Here is a 17,041-nt window from a genome sequence, read left to right as displayed (position 1 = left end):
CTAAAATTATTCGTACTAATTTTGTGCCTCTGTGCTTGTGCATTTATATATGTTCAGGAAGAGTCAGCAGAGTGGCGTCAGTTCCAAGCGGATCTGCAGACTGCTGTGGTCATTGCTAATGACATCAAGTCAGAAGCTCAGGAGGAGATTGGTGACTTGCGCCGCCGTCTGCAAGAAGCCCAAGAGAAGAACGAGAAGTTGGGCAAAGAGCTAGATGAAGTTAAAAACCGCAAGTAAGTGTTAAAGGCTGGGGCATAGTGTTATTCTGCTCAGACTGTGCATTATTCAGTGACTCAGTGACAAAATTTGATACTTTTGTTTTTGGTCTTGAAGTTATTTGTTTTAATATCTTGCTTCAAACTCTGTTACATAAAATCAATATAATTAAATAAAAAAAATCTAATTAAATAAATAAAAAACCTGAAATCTCTCACTTTACCAGTGTGTGCCTGCACTGCTATTTGAGCATTTCCTCCCTTGATAGGTGAATAACACTGATGTAGAAGCACCTAACCCTGGTTGTAAGCCTTAACTTAACATAAACTATAAACTTGTCCCTCAGATATGATTGGTTGATTGGAATGTTGTTGGAAAGTTCACTTGTCACAAAAGTTATTTTTTTTTTGTTTTATCTTTTTTATTAATAATAAGAACAAAGACGTAAGTAACAAACAATAGGACAAATACAATACAACAAAGACACAAATTAAACAGTGATTTAATATTTTCAGGTACAGCAGGTCTGTTTTAACAGTAGCATTCAAGTAAGAAATAATACAGAAATTGAATTAAAAAATCAAAATGTAAAAATAAAGCACTGCAAAGTCTTCATTGTATGTATTTAATAAAATTTGGTTCTTATTAAAGGTACTAAATCCATTTAGTGAAGAAGAGCAGTGAGTGATTTTTATTTATTTATTTTGATTAACATTATAGATCTAAACAGGAGCAGTTATGTACAGTAGGCTGCTGTCACTATAAGACCTAATGCATTAATTTGATTTTCACAGTCATAACAGACTGTGTTTATGTGAATGATTGCCAGATGGGCATTTTGACATAATTGTGTGTATTTGACCGTGCAAGCACAATACGTCGCGAAAGAGATCTGAATTTAAGATTGCATGCTGTCTGAGAGGCGGCTTTCTGTGCACAGACTTTGAGTGTGTGATAGCGCGGCAATATTGCATTGACTCCTTTTTCTGAGGCTTATTGCGCTTAATAACTGTTTTTAACACCAAGCATGTCCCATGCTTTGTTTTCCTCATTCATGCAGGTTTCTTTATCACGCTAACGTGTCAATAACTTTAGGCTGTCCTGCACGGATATATAAAGTTTTTTACAGCCAGTGTATGAGAGTAGAAGCTGAGCACTCAAGCTGTCATTCTTAAAGTATGTTATCGCGATGCCTTTCTAGTACCGACATATCGTGCTGTTTAGAACAGCCTTGTATTAATTATCGGTGAGCACATGTGTTTGGGTTAATTATATTAAGGCCTAGATGTAGCAGATGAGGATCACATAATCATTTAAATTTAATAAAGAGTTTCCTGTCTGCAAACAGACAGAGTATCCATGTTGAAAATGTGACTCTGTGCTGTGTCAAAGGCAAGACGAGGAGCGTGGACGTGTGTATAACTACATGAACGCCGTTGAGAGGGACCTGGCTGCACTCAGGCAGGGCATGGGACTGAGTCGACGCCCCTCCACGACTTCCGAGCCATCTCCCACCGTCAAAACTCTCATCAAAAGCTTTGACAGTGCCTCACAGGGTATCACACCTTTGTTGAGCATTGCTAAAAGTTTCATGTGAATGAGGCATCTTTAATTTTCACAGAAGGTTAATTTAGTCTGTTTTGGTGTGGCCACAGGTCCAGGAGCTAATGCTACTGCAGTTGCTGCTGCAGCCACCGCTGCCACAAGCACAACCACGACTGCCCCCTTACCCCGCACACCCCTCAGTCCCAGCCCTATGAAGACACCACCTGCTGCTGCTGTCTCACCAATACAGGTAGCTACAGGAGTTACACAATGACACATAATATATTATGCAGTGCTGCAGAGAGAGTTATTTTCACTGTGAACATCAAACAGTAGCATTCTGACTCTTTTCCTGCTTGTTGAACCTCGGAAACCTCTGAGATAGCAGCACTTCCTCCTCCTCTGGGCCTCTTGACAGTTCTCGCAGCAATCGGCTCATTCATGAGAACTATGGAATTTCCACTGTGGGATAGTTTGGTTTCCTTTACGTTTTATTTCTAGTGCAGGCGTCACTTCTGATGCATTCTGGATGCCAAACATCCAACGAGTTTTTCGGTTCCAGTAATGCAAGACTCTGTCCTCCTTTCCTCAGTGCTTGATAAAAATGGTGCACTTTATCATCTAGTTCTTCAAAAGAGCTTTTCTTATGCACTTAGTGCTAAGTTAAGCTAGTAAGCTATGCAGTTAACTTGCTAACTAAAGAACTGAAAATACAAATAAAGTGAAATGTTTAATTTTTTTTTCTTTAAGTTAACTGAAAAACACGAATTTGTTTTTGTTTTTTTATTTGTGACTTTTTTTCTAGCTTGTCAAAATAGCTTTCTTAACATTTTAGCTCTATGCTAAGTTGGTAGGTTAAGTTGTTAGCATGCTAACTTAAGGCTAACTGAAAACCAAAAAGAGAAATGTTTAATTTGTCATAATATGTGACCCGATCTGGCGAAATGAGTCGGAAGTCGCAAAGTTCTATTTTAAGATATGGGCCAATAATGTGGAAAAACAATGAAAAAATCAATTTTTTTTTTTAGGCTAATTTCAAAGAACAGACTTTCAAAAATAATCTCCCAAAGTTTCGTGGTTCAGATAATTGAGTAAAGGTATTTAAATGGCTATTAAATTTGACATGGTTTTACTAAATTCGCTGGACGCCCCTAACTTCTCAACTCCTCTCGTCACTTATGAGCATTTCCCAGTATCGCCTGAAACGTCATTATCTCTGCTCTACAAATATGGTGTTACACGTTGTATAGAATAAATCAAAAAGCTTTAAAATGTAAACACACTGACCTAAACGCTGATTTTTAACAATGGGAAGCCCCGTTTCGACTGACAGGCACGCGATCGGTCCAGCCATCCTACTGTCAGACTAGCGCGCCTTATAAAATAAAACTCCCATTTGCGTCTCTCTTTAAAAGCCAATAAAAACTGAATCCATATAGGTAGCACAAAAATTATTTTTGCATACAAAACCAAAGACTTTAAACTTTCATATCAAGCCTCCAACATGCTTCTGTTGCGTTGTTTTCATCCTCTAATGAGTCTGAGTAATATGCGTTTACAACAAAAACAGCACAGCCGCTAACTGAATACAAGTATGTATATTTCACGTGCTCATAACTTCATGAAAAATGCACAGATCATAAAAATGGCACATCAATATTTAAAGCAGACTCTCAAGATTAAAACGAATCCAAAATCAATATAATATATTGCGTTGATCACAAGATATTACTCACGGAATGATTTAACATACTTGGCTAAAAACATGTCTCTCATCTCTCCGGGATGCAGTGTGTATCCAATGTTCCCGGACCCATCCATGTTCGTTTTCCAACGTGGAATAACACAAAATAGATATCATTTTAAAGCTTAGAATCTCATCTTTTTAATGCATCTAACCATTTTGTAAAACTCCTAACGAGTGCTGAGAAGCTCCTCTAAACCGGAGTTTACCGCCCGTTGGCGCCACCTGGCTGAGGAGAAAAATGAACAACAATTTTTCAAACTATTCTTTATGCTATCACCACGAAATTTGAACCAGATGCATCTCACATATAGGAGAGCATCACCAAAAAATATTTTTTTTTAGCGATCTTATTGTGTTCCTGAGTTATTCCATGTCAAATAATAAAAAAAGAAAAATTATTTTTTTAAAAATTATATATATTTTTGTCTTTTATCAGCTGTTTCTCAGCAAGAAAATGTCCAAATGTAATTTATATTTTCTTAAAATTTTAAATGTTTTCTATCAAATGATACCTACCTTTTGACTCTCCTTGCTAGAGTTTTGGAGTTATGAGTCTTTACTTTTGTGTGTGTCGCTCAGAAAAAGAAAAAAAAAAAAAACCCTCTAAAAAAGCCTTCAGGTCTTAAAGTGTTAATTCAAATAAATACTTTCAAATAATTTGAGCTTCAGCCTGGTTTAGCATTTATATATATAAAAATGTCTTTGGTCAAATTAAGCTGTAAAATAAATAGTTTATTCCTTTTAATGCAATGGATTTTGAAAGATATCAACAAAAAAACGGGCAAAAAACTTTAAAAGCGATTTTCTCAGGTTTTCAATTTGAAAAAGAGGGCAGACAACCATAATTCAAATGGTTATATCTTTAAAACCATTCAAGGTATGACTTTGACTAGGATATCATTTTAAAGCTTATTGTCTCATCTTTCCATTGATACCAAAATCTCAATTTTGAAATTTGGGTCACTGTGACTCATTTTGCTGGATCAGGTCACATATATGGTTCTAGCTAATTAAAGGGGCTTTCAGCAGTTAGCACAATGCCAAGCTAGTAAGCTAAGCTGTTAGTTTGCTAACCAAAGGTTAACAGAAAACAATGGAAGGTGGATTAATTTGTCATGATATCTTGTACTAGTTAATCAGAAGAGCCCTTCTTAATTAGTTAGCGCTTTGTCTAGTTACCAAAGGTTAACTGAAAACACAAATAAAGGGAAATGTTTAATTTTTGGTGACTTTTTTTAGCTTATCATTTAAAAGAGCATTTAAAACACTTGCGAAGCTAGTAGGCTAAGGTGTTAGCTTGCTAATTGGAAAACAAAGGAAGGGAAATGTTTAATTTGTCATGATATCTTGTTAGAGCTAATAAGAAGAGCTTTTTTAAGCAGTTAAGCTAGTAGCTAAGTTGTTAGTCTGTTAACTGAAGGGTAAATAAAAACACAAAGCAGTAAAAAGAAAGGTAGATTTTGACCATTCATTTGACCAAACATTTTAGCTTTAATGTGAGTAATACGTATTTTAAAAGTAGGATTTTGTGGGGGGATATGATCTCTGCTTTACAAACATACTATCAAAAAAACCAAAGCTTACATCGCAAACCATGCACAGTGTATGAAACGATCCCAACCTCATTTCTCACCTCAGTGTAATGCTTGGTGGACGCAAACGGTTTTTGATATTGACCGCGTATATCAAAGTGACACCCTTAAAAATGTTCAGCACTGAAGTTATATAAGGATGATTGTCAGGGCATTACTGAGGTAGTGGGAGGTGAGGTAAGGACAGCAGACAAAGAGGAAATAGATCTAAAGTCATATCCTCCTGAGATGTTAGTTGCAGTCTGCAGCCACTTTTGATTGATGTAGAATTCGAGTAGCATTCTAGGGGAAAAGAGCAAAGCGGGTTTAACTGAAGCTGGCCACAATCCAGCTGTGAATGTGTAACCTGTCTAGCAGAAGTCATGAAGGGAAGGAGGCCTTTTATGAGGATCAGATGCTAAGGTTTATAACAGCTACAGTACCATCATTTTTTCAAGTGCAGAAAAGCGCGTGCGAAGCTCTCAAATGAAATGTAGATATGAATCTCAGTAGTGCTGTAGATTATTTGAGATATTTATCTTTTCATGACTTCCTTTCATAATCTTATCTCACCTGCAGTGACTCTGCTGTCGTTATTCAGCCATGCTATCTTTGTTTCAGATCAGACCAGTTGATGAAAAATAATGTATGTACGCTAGGGCTGGGCGATATATTGCATGCGACTGTCACATGCATTTCGTCAGTAAAGCCGGTTCCCTGATTACCGCTAAATCGCCATCACCTGCTTTCAAATGGAGCGGCATTTAATAGACAGAACCGTAGTTCACTGACAAGCTACGCAATATCGCGTTCATTATCGAAGGCGATTCATCTGTGATATGAACGCGATATTGCGTAGCTTGTCAGTGAACTACGGCTCTGTCTATTAAATGCCGCTCCATTTGAAAGCAGGTGATGGCGATTTAGCGGTAATCAGGGAACCGGCTTTACTGACGAAATGCACATGACAGTCGCATGCAATATATATCGCCCAGCCCTAATGTACGCTGAATATATTGATAAGATGATTTAAATACCGTTTATGTTGATCACCTACAGAGACACTCCATCTCTGGCTCTATGTCTGCTGCAAAGCCCCTCTCCTCGCTTACAGACAAAAGACCCAGCTACACGGACATCAGCATGCCAGGTGACAAACACTTTTAAAGTTTCTCCTTCAGTCCTTTCAAATGGAAACTGAAACTGAAATTAACTACAAATAATGACCATTAAGGACAGTTTCTTTCAGTACACTGATTGATTTATTACCTTTATGATTTATTGATTTAAGTCATGTCGGCCTTTCATTTCAGTAGCCAATGTCTGTCAGCTCTAACATGTTCAAACATCTAATTTTTTCATCGAATTCAGGTGATGAAAGGGTAATAAGGGTATTCATTGTGTTGTTAATGTGCTGTATACATTATAAACGTGCAAATCACAGTCACAGAGTATCAAAGTCAAAGTATACTATATTGACACCATGTTGCTACATAAACAAAAAAATACAAAGAAATTACACATATTCAAACATAAAAACACATAATACAAAAATATAAATGCATAAACAAACTTTTCACCAAATAGGTGCTTTAGTGCAAAAAATGTATACATGCAAAAAAAAAAAAAAATCAGATTTATTAATGACCTTTTATTTAGATGAATGGATTATATGGTCAATACAATATAATAATTACACAACTAATAATTAATTATATATAACTACAACTAATAAATAATTATAATAAATATCTGTCAAGCTTTTACTAAAACTTAATCAGTCAAGGAATTATTTTGTACATTAAAATTGTGATTTCCAGTAAAGCAAGAGTGATGGAAATTGATCAAACCTGGAAAAAAAAAATTAAAATTAGTGAATAAAATTTTTTTATGTTAAAAACACAGCTCTAAAATATTATATAAATTATATAATATTATATAAAATATAAATTATTCTTTGTGAGTGCAGTCTATAAAATGTTTTTTTTTAAACACTTTACTAATAATAATAATAATAATAATAAAAAAAAAAGTAAATGTGTTTGTCAGAAAGAGTGGGAAGCTTGTTGTGCCGCTCTACCCTGACCTGGTGAATGAACAAATGACTGCTATTTCATGACTTATGACCCACTGCAAAAACAAAAATTGCATGCATAATGTGAATCACATCACCCAGATTTTCCTGAAGTCATAATCTGGTAAATTTCCTAGGATTTAGATCTGTGAGGTAGTTTCCAGTCTCCTTCCCAACACCAGAAGTTTATGACCTAGCAAAAGCAGCTCTGAACTCATGGTGACCTCATATGTGATAACTCGTGCGAAAATACACCAAGTATAAACACATACTCAGGTTTCAATGCCCCCTCCCCACTCATTTTCACCATTATTATTCTGGAAAGAGCGGCAGTGTGTGTTTGTGAACGTGCGAGAGAGGGCATAGAGCCGTTTTGTTTTTGAGATGTTCGGCTGCTTACAGGGAACTCTTAACATCCTCTCTCTGGGGAAATGACAGTGTTATGATTGGTGGGATGAGTTTCATGTGGGGCCAATTGGTTGCCCCTCCGATCTTTTACAGCTATTGAGATTTGTTGGCTGTCAACTTTAGTTTTTTTCTCTCTAATGTTCCTTTCAATTTTATAGATTGATTTCTTTGATTAAACTTGTAATAGCATTTGATTGTCATTGATTCAATGTGCAATAACATTTTATTGTTAATATGTCAAGTTAGTATTGTGTGTTTGTAGACTGCACCATTCATTCTTTTCTTTCATTTTGTTTTTTTCCCCCTAGAATTTCCAGAGTTATACTTAGCTCCCAGATGAACAAATATTAAAATCATGATTATGACAATATCTCTGTCTTTCTGTCTTCAGCTGAGCATCTACTCAGAGCAGCCAATGGCAGTCGTCCTACTTCAGCTCTTCAGAGGGTCTCAAATATGGACACATCAAAGACCATCACAGGTGAAGCTCAAAGCCATTTAAAATCAAACTTATACAAACACAATGCTAATAATAAGCCCTCAAATAATGCACTCATGTAGTCAGTGCTGTAATGTCTTATTCATAAATTCAAAAGTGTTTGAGGTCAGTATGTTTTGTGAGACATTTATCAGCAAGGATGTATTAATTGAACCATAAGTTAAAAAAGATTTCTATTTCAAATAAATGCTGTTCTTCTGACCTTTTTATTCATTAAAGAATCCTGAAAACAATTATGATATTAGAATCAGCATATTAGAATGATTTCTGAAGGATCATGTGACTCTGAAGACTGGAGTAATGGCTGCTGAAAATTCAGCTTTACCATCACAGGAATAAATTATATTTTAAAATATATTAAAATAGAAAACATTTACTTTAAATTGTAATAATATTTCGCAATATTACTGTTGTTACTGTATTTTTAATCAAACAAGTGCAGCCTTGGTGAGAAACTTCCTTCAAAAACATTTTAAAAAATCTTACCAATCCTAAATTTTTGAAAGGTAGTTTACATTCACTAGGGGCGAAAATATTTCCTCTGACAAGAATGACACTATTCATAATTATTTTCATATTCTGAAGACACTGATGTAACTGGAGGGACAATTAAATGAATGCATCCATGCAGGAAGTAGATTTGATTTTTAGTAAAAGATTAAAAGAGCAGATGAACACATAGTACTCACATTGTTACATTGGATTACAATGAATTTTATACCACTAGTATAAACCAAAAGAATAGGGACTACTGTTACCCAAAGGATGATCAAACTTTTTCTGTCTCCACTGTTTAGTGTCTCGGAGAAGCAGCGAAGAGGCGAAGAGAGATATTAGTACTCCTGATGGAGGCCCAGCTTCCTCTCTGATGGCCATGGGCTCTGCTGCACCTCCTCTATCCCTGTCTTCGTCCTCCTCCCCCACGGCCTCCGTCAACCCCACAGCACGCAGCCGCCTTCGGTACGCACCTGCCTAGATCTGACTAACCTGCACACATGCTGTATCATGCACACTTTTGTTTCGTTTCTCATATAAATGTAATGTCCATCAATGGACATGCACCTTGACCAGTTCAAAATATTCTGTGCTATGAATCTAAACTTCTGGAATACTTCTTCTGAGCTGAATAATAACAAGGTTGCTAAAACAGTCATTATTGGTTTGTTTATCCATGTAGAGAGGAGCGAAAAGACCCTCTGTCAGCTTTGGCTCGTGAATATGGTGGTTCTAAAAGAAATGCACTGCTGAGATGGTGTCAGAAGAAAACCGAGGGCTATCAGGTTGGTTCCCTAACATGTAAAGCACAACATTATTTATATATATATATATATATATATATATATATATATATATATATATATATATATATATATATATATATATATATATATTCACACATTGTCACACCACGCACCTGGAGTGCTTCAGTGAATGGAGAAAAATACAATAAAACAATATATAGAAAAGGAATAAATAGGCCTATACGTGAAATATATATTTTACTTGCATAATTAACAGCTTAACAAAATGAAAGAAAAAAAAAACATGACAAATAGTAGAGTTTAGGTTCATTTTTGTGACATTCACAGCAAGGAAACCGAGATGACAGAAAAAGGCATCCTGTTTGTTTTCTTTATTTTACAAAGTCTCAAATGATGTCTTACTCTTCTCTGTATGACCATAAATGACAAAGTATTTTAAATTGTTTCCACTGTTATAAGGAAAAATCGTGCAGGCGCACACCCAACATACAGTTCTAGCATTGCTAACTTGACATCGAAATAGTCAACCGAACATAAAACGCTACACCAGTTTCTGTTTCAGTTTTGCTATAAATAAATATGTTTTGGCTTGTTCTAATTTTCATTCTTGTTCTGTTTTGTATACCGTTAAATTGAAAGTATTTGTTGTGGAGTGAGGGGAACTAAAATAGGCTATAGCTATGTTTATAATGTTTGTATATGTTTTATTTACATATAATTTTGCATTATTTCTGAATGTAATAATAAAATGAGCCTCATATGTGACTTATGTGACTTTTTTTTTTCTCTCTCTCTCAAAAATGCAGTTTTATATGTAGCATATTTTTTAACCATGCAGCAAACGTTTAACAATATTTCGAAGAAATGCATTTTAAACTGATAGTATTAATCGGTCAAAATTCTTACTACTGGTTAACCAGTTAATCATGATCATCCTTAGTTGCCAAATCTCAGATGTCTTCTTCGTCCACAGAATAATAGCCCTAATGCTGGTCTGTCTCTCATCCGTTATATACTTTTTTTTTCCTTTTTTTTTTCCTCTTGTCAGATTTCAGTGAAATGCTGTTTCCTACTTAAACTAGGTCTTTCTCTTCCACAAAAGCTTGTGTGGTTGTCATAGTCACTGTTTATCAAGATCCTCACCAGGAAGTCCGCTGGATTTCTCTGGCATTTTAAATGGCACTTGACGCAAAACAAGGTCGTCAGCAGCACTTCTGAGAACAAACTCGTTGAATGTGCATCATCTGGACATTTTTATTTTTAAACGAGTACATTTTTATTCTGCAACATCTTCAATAAATATTTTTTTGGTTTGTGAACAGATGTTTTTTTTTTTTTTTCTTCACTTTTAAATTTCATTGTCTTTAGTAGTTTCCTACTACACATTACTAAGTTTGAAAAGTGAGTACATCATAAACAAATAAAGCTTACAGTTACCTCACTTGTTTTCATATATTTTAGAGAAGTAGAGAAAACATGAGTTTTTTTAGATGTTTTTCTGGTTGTGTTAGTCAACGTTAACCACCAAGACTTTACCCACATGAGAAACTACGAGTTGTGATCACAACTGATGAAACCTGATGATTATCAAAGTGGAACGGAAGAGGAATGGCATTATGCTTTTGTATTAGATATAAACATAAAATAATCTAGCTGTTTTATTCCTTTCAGAACTCCCTAGTTATCCCTAGACAAGTTGTGCATAAGTAATTTTGCATGAAATGTTCTTGATGCTTCAGCAGTTGTTCTTGCAGTTCAAATGTGAATAGATGAGCTAGAGAGGCTGAAGGCTCTCTGCTCTTCTGCCACACATTACAGGTGAAAACATTTGTAGAAATGGTTTTGAAACTTGTTATTTTGCTCTTTAGAGCACAAATGAGGATGTGGGAGAAACAGGAAATCTGCTTCACACCACAGGAAGATGAGAAAACTGCAATGTGGGGAAATGTTCCATTGAATGTGTGCCACTGAATTGCTTGCATTTTATGGCTTTAACCTGGCATATCATATTAAAACCCTCTATAATCTGGTTTTAAATGTACTGCATCTTAAATGTCATAATCCCACATTTTTAGTTAGGGTTAAGTCCAGGGGCTTATATGACGTTTTTTTTTGTTCCACAGAACATTGACATTACCAACTTCAGCAGCAGCTGGAATGATGGACTGGCCTTCTGCGCTGTCCTTCACACATATCTGCCTGCTCATATTCCCTATCAAGAGCTCAACAGTCAGGACAAGGCAAGTCCACTACTGAGTTCTGCATCATGACTATGCCTAATGACACTAATGGGAGAATAATACATATTCAGTGTCCCTAGTATTTGGACAGTTAAAACACACTTTAAAATAACAAATATTAAACCAAGATTTTTCGAGCATTTGAGAACAGATCTTTGTTATTTTTTAGGTTAATCTTGGTTTTTTTATTTGTTGTTAATCTCACAACTACTTATTTGTTTTCAGAGACGAAATTTCACCCTGGCCTTCCAAGCAGCAGAAAGTGTGGGCATCAAGTCCACTCTGGTAAGTAGGTATTTTGCTTTAGCTTTATTACAACAGCTCATTCAGGCCAGCTGATCAAGTAAGTCTGTAGTTTGCACACAAATGGGCATGTTCAGTAGTCAGAGTTTGCAATGGAGCAACGTGCACAAAGACCTAATGCAGATCTAAGGCACTCTATTAATCATCATTTCTGTCATCCACTCCCATCCTGTAAGCTGACAGCAGGTGAAAAGCTGGAAACACTTAATTATCATCCAGCGCTGTTTACTTATAGCACACAATATGGAATTGTTTCCTTATTGGAAACTGCTTAAACAATATATTCAGCATGCACATACTGAAAGCAGCATTGAAGCTCTTAAAGCAAGTCCTAGAAATGAATCAAATTTTTTAAATCATGGAGAAGTCATACAAATTTATATACTGAACATAGACTACTGTTCAAAAGGTTTTTTTTAAAGAAAAATATTTTTATTCAGCAAGGACATGCAATTGGTTAAAACTGACAGTAAAGACATTTATAATGTCTAATAAACGCTGTTCTTTTAAAATTATTAGAAAAAAAGTGAATAATAGTTTTCACAAAAATATAGAAAGGGTTTTCAAGGTAATACTTTACAATAAGGTTTCATTTGTTAACATTAGATAACTACATTAGTTAATATGAAATACAAGTGTAAAATACTTCTAAAGCATTTATTCATCTTTGTTAATCTTACGTTAATTTTAACATTTACTAATGCATTGTTAAAGGTGCAATGTGTAAATTTTAGGTGGATCTATTGACAGAAATGCAATATAATATACATAACTATGTTTTCATTGATGTATAAAGACCTTACATAATGAACTGTTTTTTTTTTTTACCTTAGAATGAACCATTTCTATCTCATACACCGCAGGTTCCCTTACATGTTAAGTCGCCTGTTTGTGCCGGCATGTTTCTACAGTAGTCCTAAGTGGACAAACTGCTCTACTTAACTAGCTACTCTCTGCTGTCTCAGATGACACATCTTTGTCCTGTGTTGGCCACCGTAGCTTCTCTATATTGCAATTCGCAATCTCACCACTAGATGTCGCTAAAATTTACACACTGCACCTTTAAAATCAAAAGTTGTACAGTATGGGTGCTTCTCAATATCCCTCCTCGTTTCCTCGCTCCTCCGTCCTCTATCCTATGACCCGGAAACCGATCAAGCTCAGCCATTTTGAAGGACATCTCAATTCTCTAATTGCATCACGAGGAGGTGAGGATCGAGGAGTGAGGAGGCTTCCCGAGGAGTGATGAGCGAGGATACACAGGTGCATCCTTTGCGGAAGTCTTTCTCGTCACACCATCGTCCATCGTGATGGCTGACCGACATCACGATGGAGAGACACCATCGTGATGCCACGCCCCTGCCCCGCTCCGCCCCTTTTATTCCCCTCACGTGCAACCTATTGGAAAGCCTGGATGAGTCATTAGTTGGGAAATAAAATAACCCTTTCGCACGTAAGTTTAAAATATTCTGGTTGACCCCCCCAGCGTGAGTTTTTCAAGGCGACCGTTATTTAGAACGTATCACTTTATTGTTTCCATGGTGACGCGTCATTGCTTGTCATGTCACACACCGCAGCGCTGTATGACTGATGATCTGCTTTTATTTCAGTTTTCCTTTTTTATTCAAAATATTCACTAATTTGTTAACTGTAACATGAAATATCTGATATTCCGATTGTCAAATATGTGAAAGTGGATGTGTTTTGCTGTTTAAACAACTTTCTTGCGTTAGTTGAGCTATACACGTTATGGGCGTCGCCATGTTAGTTTGTGCCGCAGGTTCTGTTGGATTCACAACATCTTATATGTATTTAAACATCCAAAACCTAAAATAAACATTATGTGGTTGAAAACACTGCATATTTGTGATATATGAAAAGTGCTGCGTGCGTCCATCTCTGGTTTAGCGCCAGCCAAAGCGCACACGCACATTTGAATTTGGCAATTGATCACGTGATGCACTGCACTGAACGTTCTAATCACACCGGTGTGATCGTACGTGTCAAAGGGATAAATAAAGTAATAAAGTAATAATGAGTAATAATTATATAATAACGAAAAATTAAAATACACCCCCCGACGATATCATCGTCCATCACGATGTTTTACTGTAAACATCGTCAACTGCCAATTTAGGGGACATCGCCCAACCCTAGGGCAGATCCCTCGAGCGCAGTTGATGACGCTAAAGGGAGCGAGGATATATCATTTCATCCTCGAGCCTTTTCCTTGCATCCTTCCATCGCATCCTGAAGGCGTGGAGCTAAGACGCGAGGAAAGGAAGGAAGGAAAGGAAACGAGGATGCACAAATAAGAATTGAGAAGCACCCACATGTTAATATTATTATATGGACCAGAGCTAACATGAACCAACAATGACCAATTGATTGTATTTTTATTAATCCAGCGTTAATAAATCTTAATAAATCCTGTAAGAAATGCACTGCTCAGTGTTAGTTAATGTTAGTTAATGCATTATTTACCATTAACTAATGGAACTTTTTTGTAAAGTATTACGTTTTCAACTCTGATCATTTTTATAATCGGCATATTAGAATTATTTCTGAAGGATCGTGTGACACTGAAGACCAGAGTAATGATGCTTAAAATTCAGCTTTGCCGTCACAGGAATAAAGTACATTTTAAAATATATTAAAATAGAAAACCAATATTTTCACTTGTAATAGTAGTTCATAATATTACTGTTTTTATCTCTGAGAGTTGAATTTATTTTTATTTTTTTTATGAAATCATAAATGTCATGGAAACTTCATGGAATTTTACTGATATCTTCCTGCTGAAAAGATGAAATAAGTGAGATAATGTGCCTTTTCTTAAATACACTCATTTTTAATCACATTCTCTCTTTCTCTTTCTCTTTTAGGACATCAATGACATGGTCCATACAGAAAGACCGGACTGGCAGAGTGTTATGACTTACGTCACTGCTATCTACAAGTATTTTGAGACCTGAGTACATGTCCTTTTATAAATTGTCACACCAATACAACAGATTTCCAGCAATTAACCTGCGTGCAACACCCCACCGTATCATCCAGGCCTAACCCTAGCACAAAGTCATATTTCACCGATCACAAGGGCAATTCCATTAGCGTATGCTGATATGACATGATGCGTTAATTATATCAAGGAAATCCTCTACAGTGGAACTCAGCTGCTAATGCAGAATCAGTTTTCCTTGGCAATAATGCTTCAACTCACTGTCAGGAGACCCTAACACACTACAGACTTCACAACTTGTTACTAATTCTTGGTGTGGATGATTTGAGCCTGTGGATTTGAAATCAGTCTTGAGAAACAGCGTGGACCCGCTTACAACCCCGTGCCTTTCGCCACCTCGAGTTCTTGCGTCCAGACAGGCATTTGGAGCAAGTTCTTCACCTTAATTCACAACATGCAACGATTTAACTTGTTGTAAAAGAGCGAGACAAAGCAGTGCCTAACTGAAACACTTCATTGGAGAAGCACTTCAGTAGAGGAAAATTGTACACTAATAGGAGTTATTCACTATAGCACAGTCAGTGGTTTAACTTTTTACAGGATTGTTTTGAAAGCTCATCGTGGGCGTCTTTATGTTACAACTGTGACAGATCTTGGCTTGAAATACTACATATTAAATAGGGAGGACAGCAATAAGCTTATGTAACCTGTTGAGCCATTTCATATGACATTAGTGCTGCTCACCAACAGTAAGATACTGTAGGAAACACTATAACAGATTTGCAGCACATGTGCATGTACTGTCCAGTGTATTAGTCTGAAATAGTATACCAAAAATGAAATATGTCACAATGTCTTTTTGTTTGTGATGCAGTTAAGCTAACTTCCTTCAGTACTAATCAAATGGTATGTTCTTTCTCAGGATAAGAAAGTCTTATCGATATTTATCATAACGAATAATCATATGTGATTCATAATATGTTATGCACACCAATACCTGCACATTTTATAGTTTGCGAAGCACAAAAATCATCTTGCGTGCACTAATTGAAGTTGTAAATGAAGCTACATTCCAGTGCATTAATATGGATGAATAGAATTGATATATGGAGATTTTCTGCCTGAGTGAGTGAGAAAAATCATAATTGTCACATATATCCTGTTTTCCAGCTGTGCTGAATTCAGGCATCGCTCTCTTTTCATGAGTATGAAAGACTTTGACGTTTCCCACCTGTCTGCTAATAACACTTTAACGGTAATACAAGACATTAAAATAAAAACAATAATGATAACAGGAATTTTCCATGTGTGCATTAAAAAAAATTTGAGGTATGTCTCTAATGTCTTCTAAACGCTTTGATTCTTTTAATAGAGTATTTAATTTTTCCGTTCCTGAGGAGCATTTCAAATTGGTTGAAATAATACCTATTCAAATTCCAGTGAGTGTAACTAAGCAGAAATACGGAGAAAGACTAGAGATTAATTCCAAGCTACATTTTTTCATTATGTGCGTCTTTGGTTTTAACAGTATAAGTTACTGCACTTTACCTTTGGACCATCATCACCTATTCATGACAGATTGATCTTTGTTTGAACCTGACCAAATGTTTTGTTCAGGAGCCTCATATCAGCTTGATTTCTAAATAGAGGCACGTTGAGATGGACCTGCATTCACTATGCGTCTGTTTGATGTGCTTCGTCCAGCTTTCATCACATTAATATGAATGTAATACAGCAGAAGGCTTCTTCAGCTCTGTTGCCTTTTAGATTGTTACTTTACGCCAGTAAATTTTCTGTTCTTGAATGCTATTTTGCTTCCATTTGTTTAGGTTTTTTATCATAATGAGAGCATTATCTTAATAAAAATGGGTAAATGTTTTCCTTTTTTATAAATAAATGTGAAGAGCAATCAGTATGCTGTTTCTTCTAAATGAATCGGTGGTGGTGTGTATATGTTTATGATTTAGTTACGGTTTTCTTTGCAGTTTTGTTAATTTGGCTTTTATCTAGATTTTTAATTCTGAGGTTCTGTATAGAGAAATCCCTTTTTGGCATTTTTCACAGATTGATTAATTAGTCTTTATGAATCTAGGTGAACAACTGAAATAACAACAATATTTCCTTTCCGGACTGGTAATTCAAGTAACATTGTAATGCTTTGTTGTTGCCCTCCCGTTTGACTGGAAGGCTTTTCTAATCTTTCTCTTAAACACA

The 17,041-nt window shown here is 35.9% G+C and overlaps 1 protein-coding gene across 4 annotated transcripts in view; it reads left to right on the top strand.

Annotated features, from left to right (window-relative positions):
• specc1la (sperm antigen with calponin homology and coiled-coil domains 1-like a) overlaps window positions 1–16,762 on the top strand; it is a 46,003-nt gene extending 29,241 nt beyond the window's left edge. For all 4 annotated transcript variants that reach the window (XM_048209637.1, XM_048209639.1, XM_048209638.1 and 1 more), the window contains 10 exons: window positions 58–233; window positions 1,609–1,772; window positions 1,872–2,011; window positions 6,139–6,229; window positions 7,953–8,042; window positions 8,858–9,020; window positions 9,238–9,340; window positions 11,446–11,562; window positions 11,788–11,847; window positions 14,751–16,762. In XM_048209637.1, the coding sequence (XP_048065594.1) occupies window positions 58–233; window positions 1,609–1,772; window positions 1,872–2,011; window positions 6,139–6,229; window positions 7,953–8,042; window positions 8,858–9,020; window positions 9,238–9,340; window positions 11,446–11,562; window positions 11,788–11,847; window positions 14,751–14,840 (1,194 nt within the window). In that variant the 3' untranslated portion in view covers window positions 14,841–16,762. The remainder of the gene's footprint in view (window positions 1–57; window positions 234–1,608; window positions 1,773–1,871; window positions 2,012–6,138; window positions 6,230–7,952; window positions 8,043–8,857; window positions 9,021–9,237; window positions 9,341–11,445; window positions 11,563–11,787; window positions 11,848–14,750) is intronic.
• The last annotated feature ends 279 nt before the right edge of the window (window positions 16,763–17,041 follow it).

Source organism: Megalobrama amblycephala, linkage group LG12 (genome assembly GCF_018812025.1).
Source record: "Megalobrama amblycephala isolate DHTTF-2021 linkage group LG12, ASM1881202v1, whole genome shotgun sequence".
NCBI lineage: Eukaryota > Metazoa > Chordata > Actinopteri > Cypriniformes > Xenocyprididae > Megalobrama > Megalobrama amblycephala.
The sequence above is the reverse complement of the archived record's forward strand: the minus strand, read 5'-3'. Positions and strand labels throughout refer to the sequence as shown.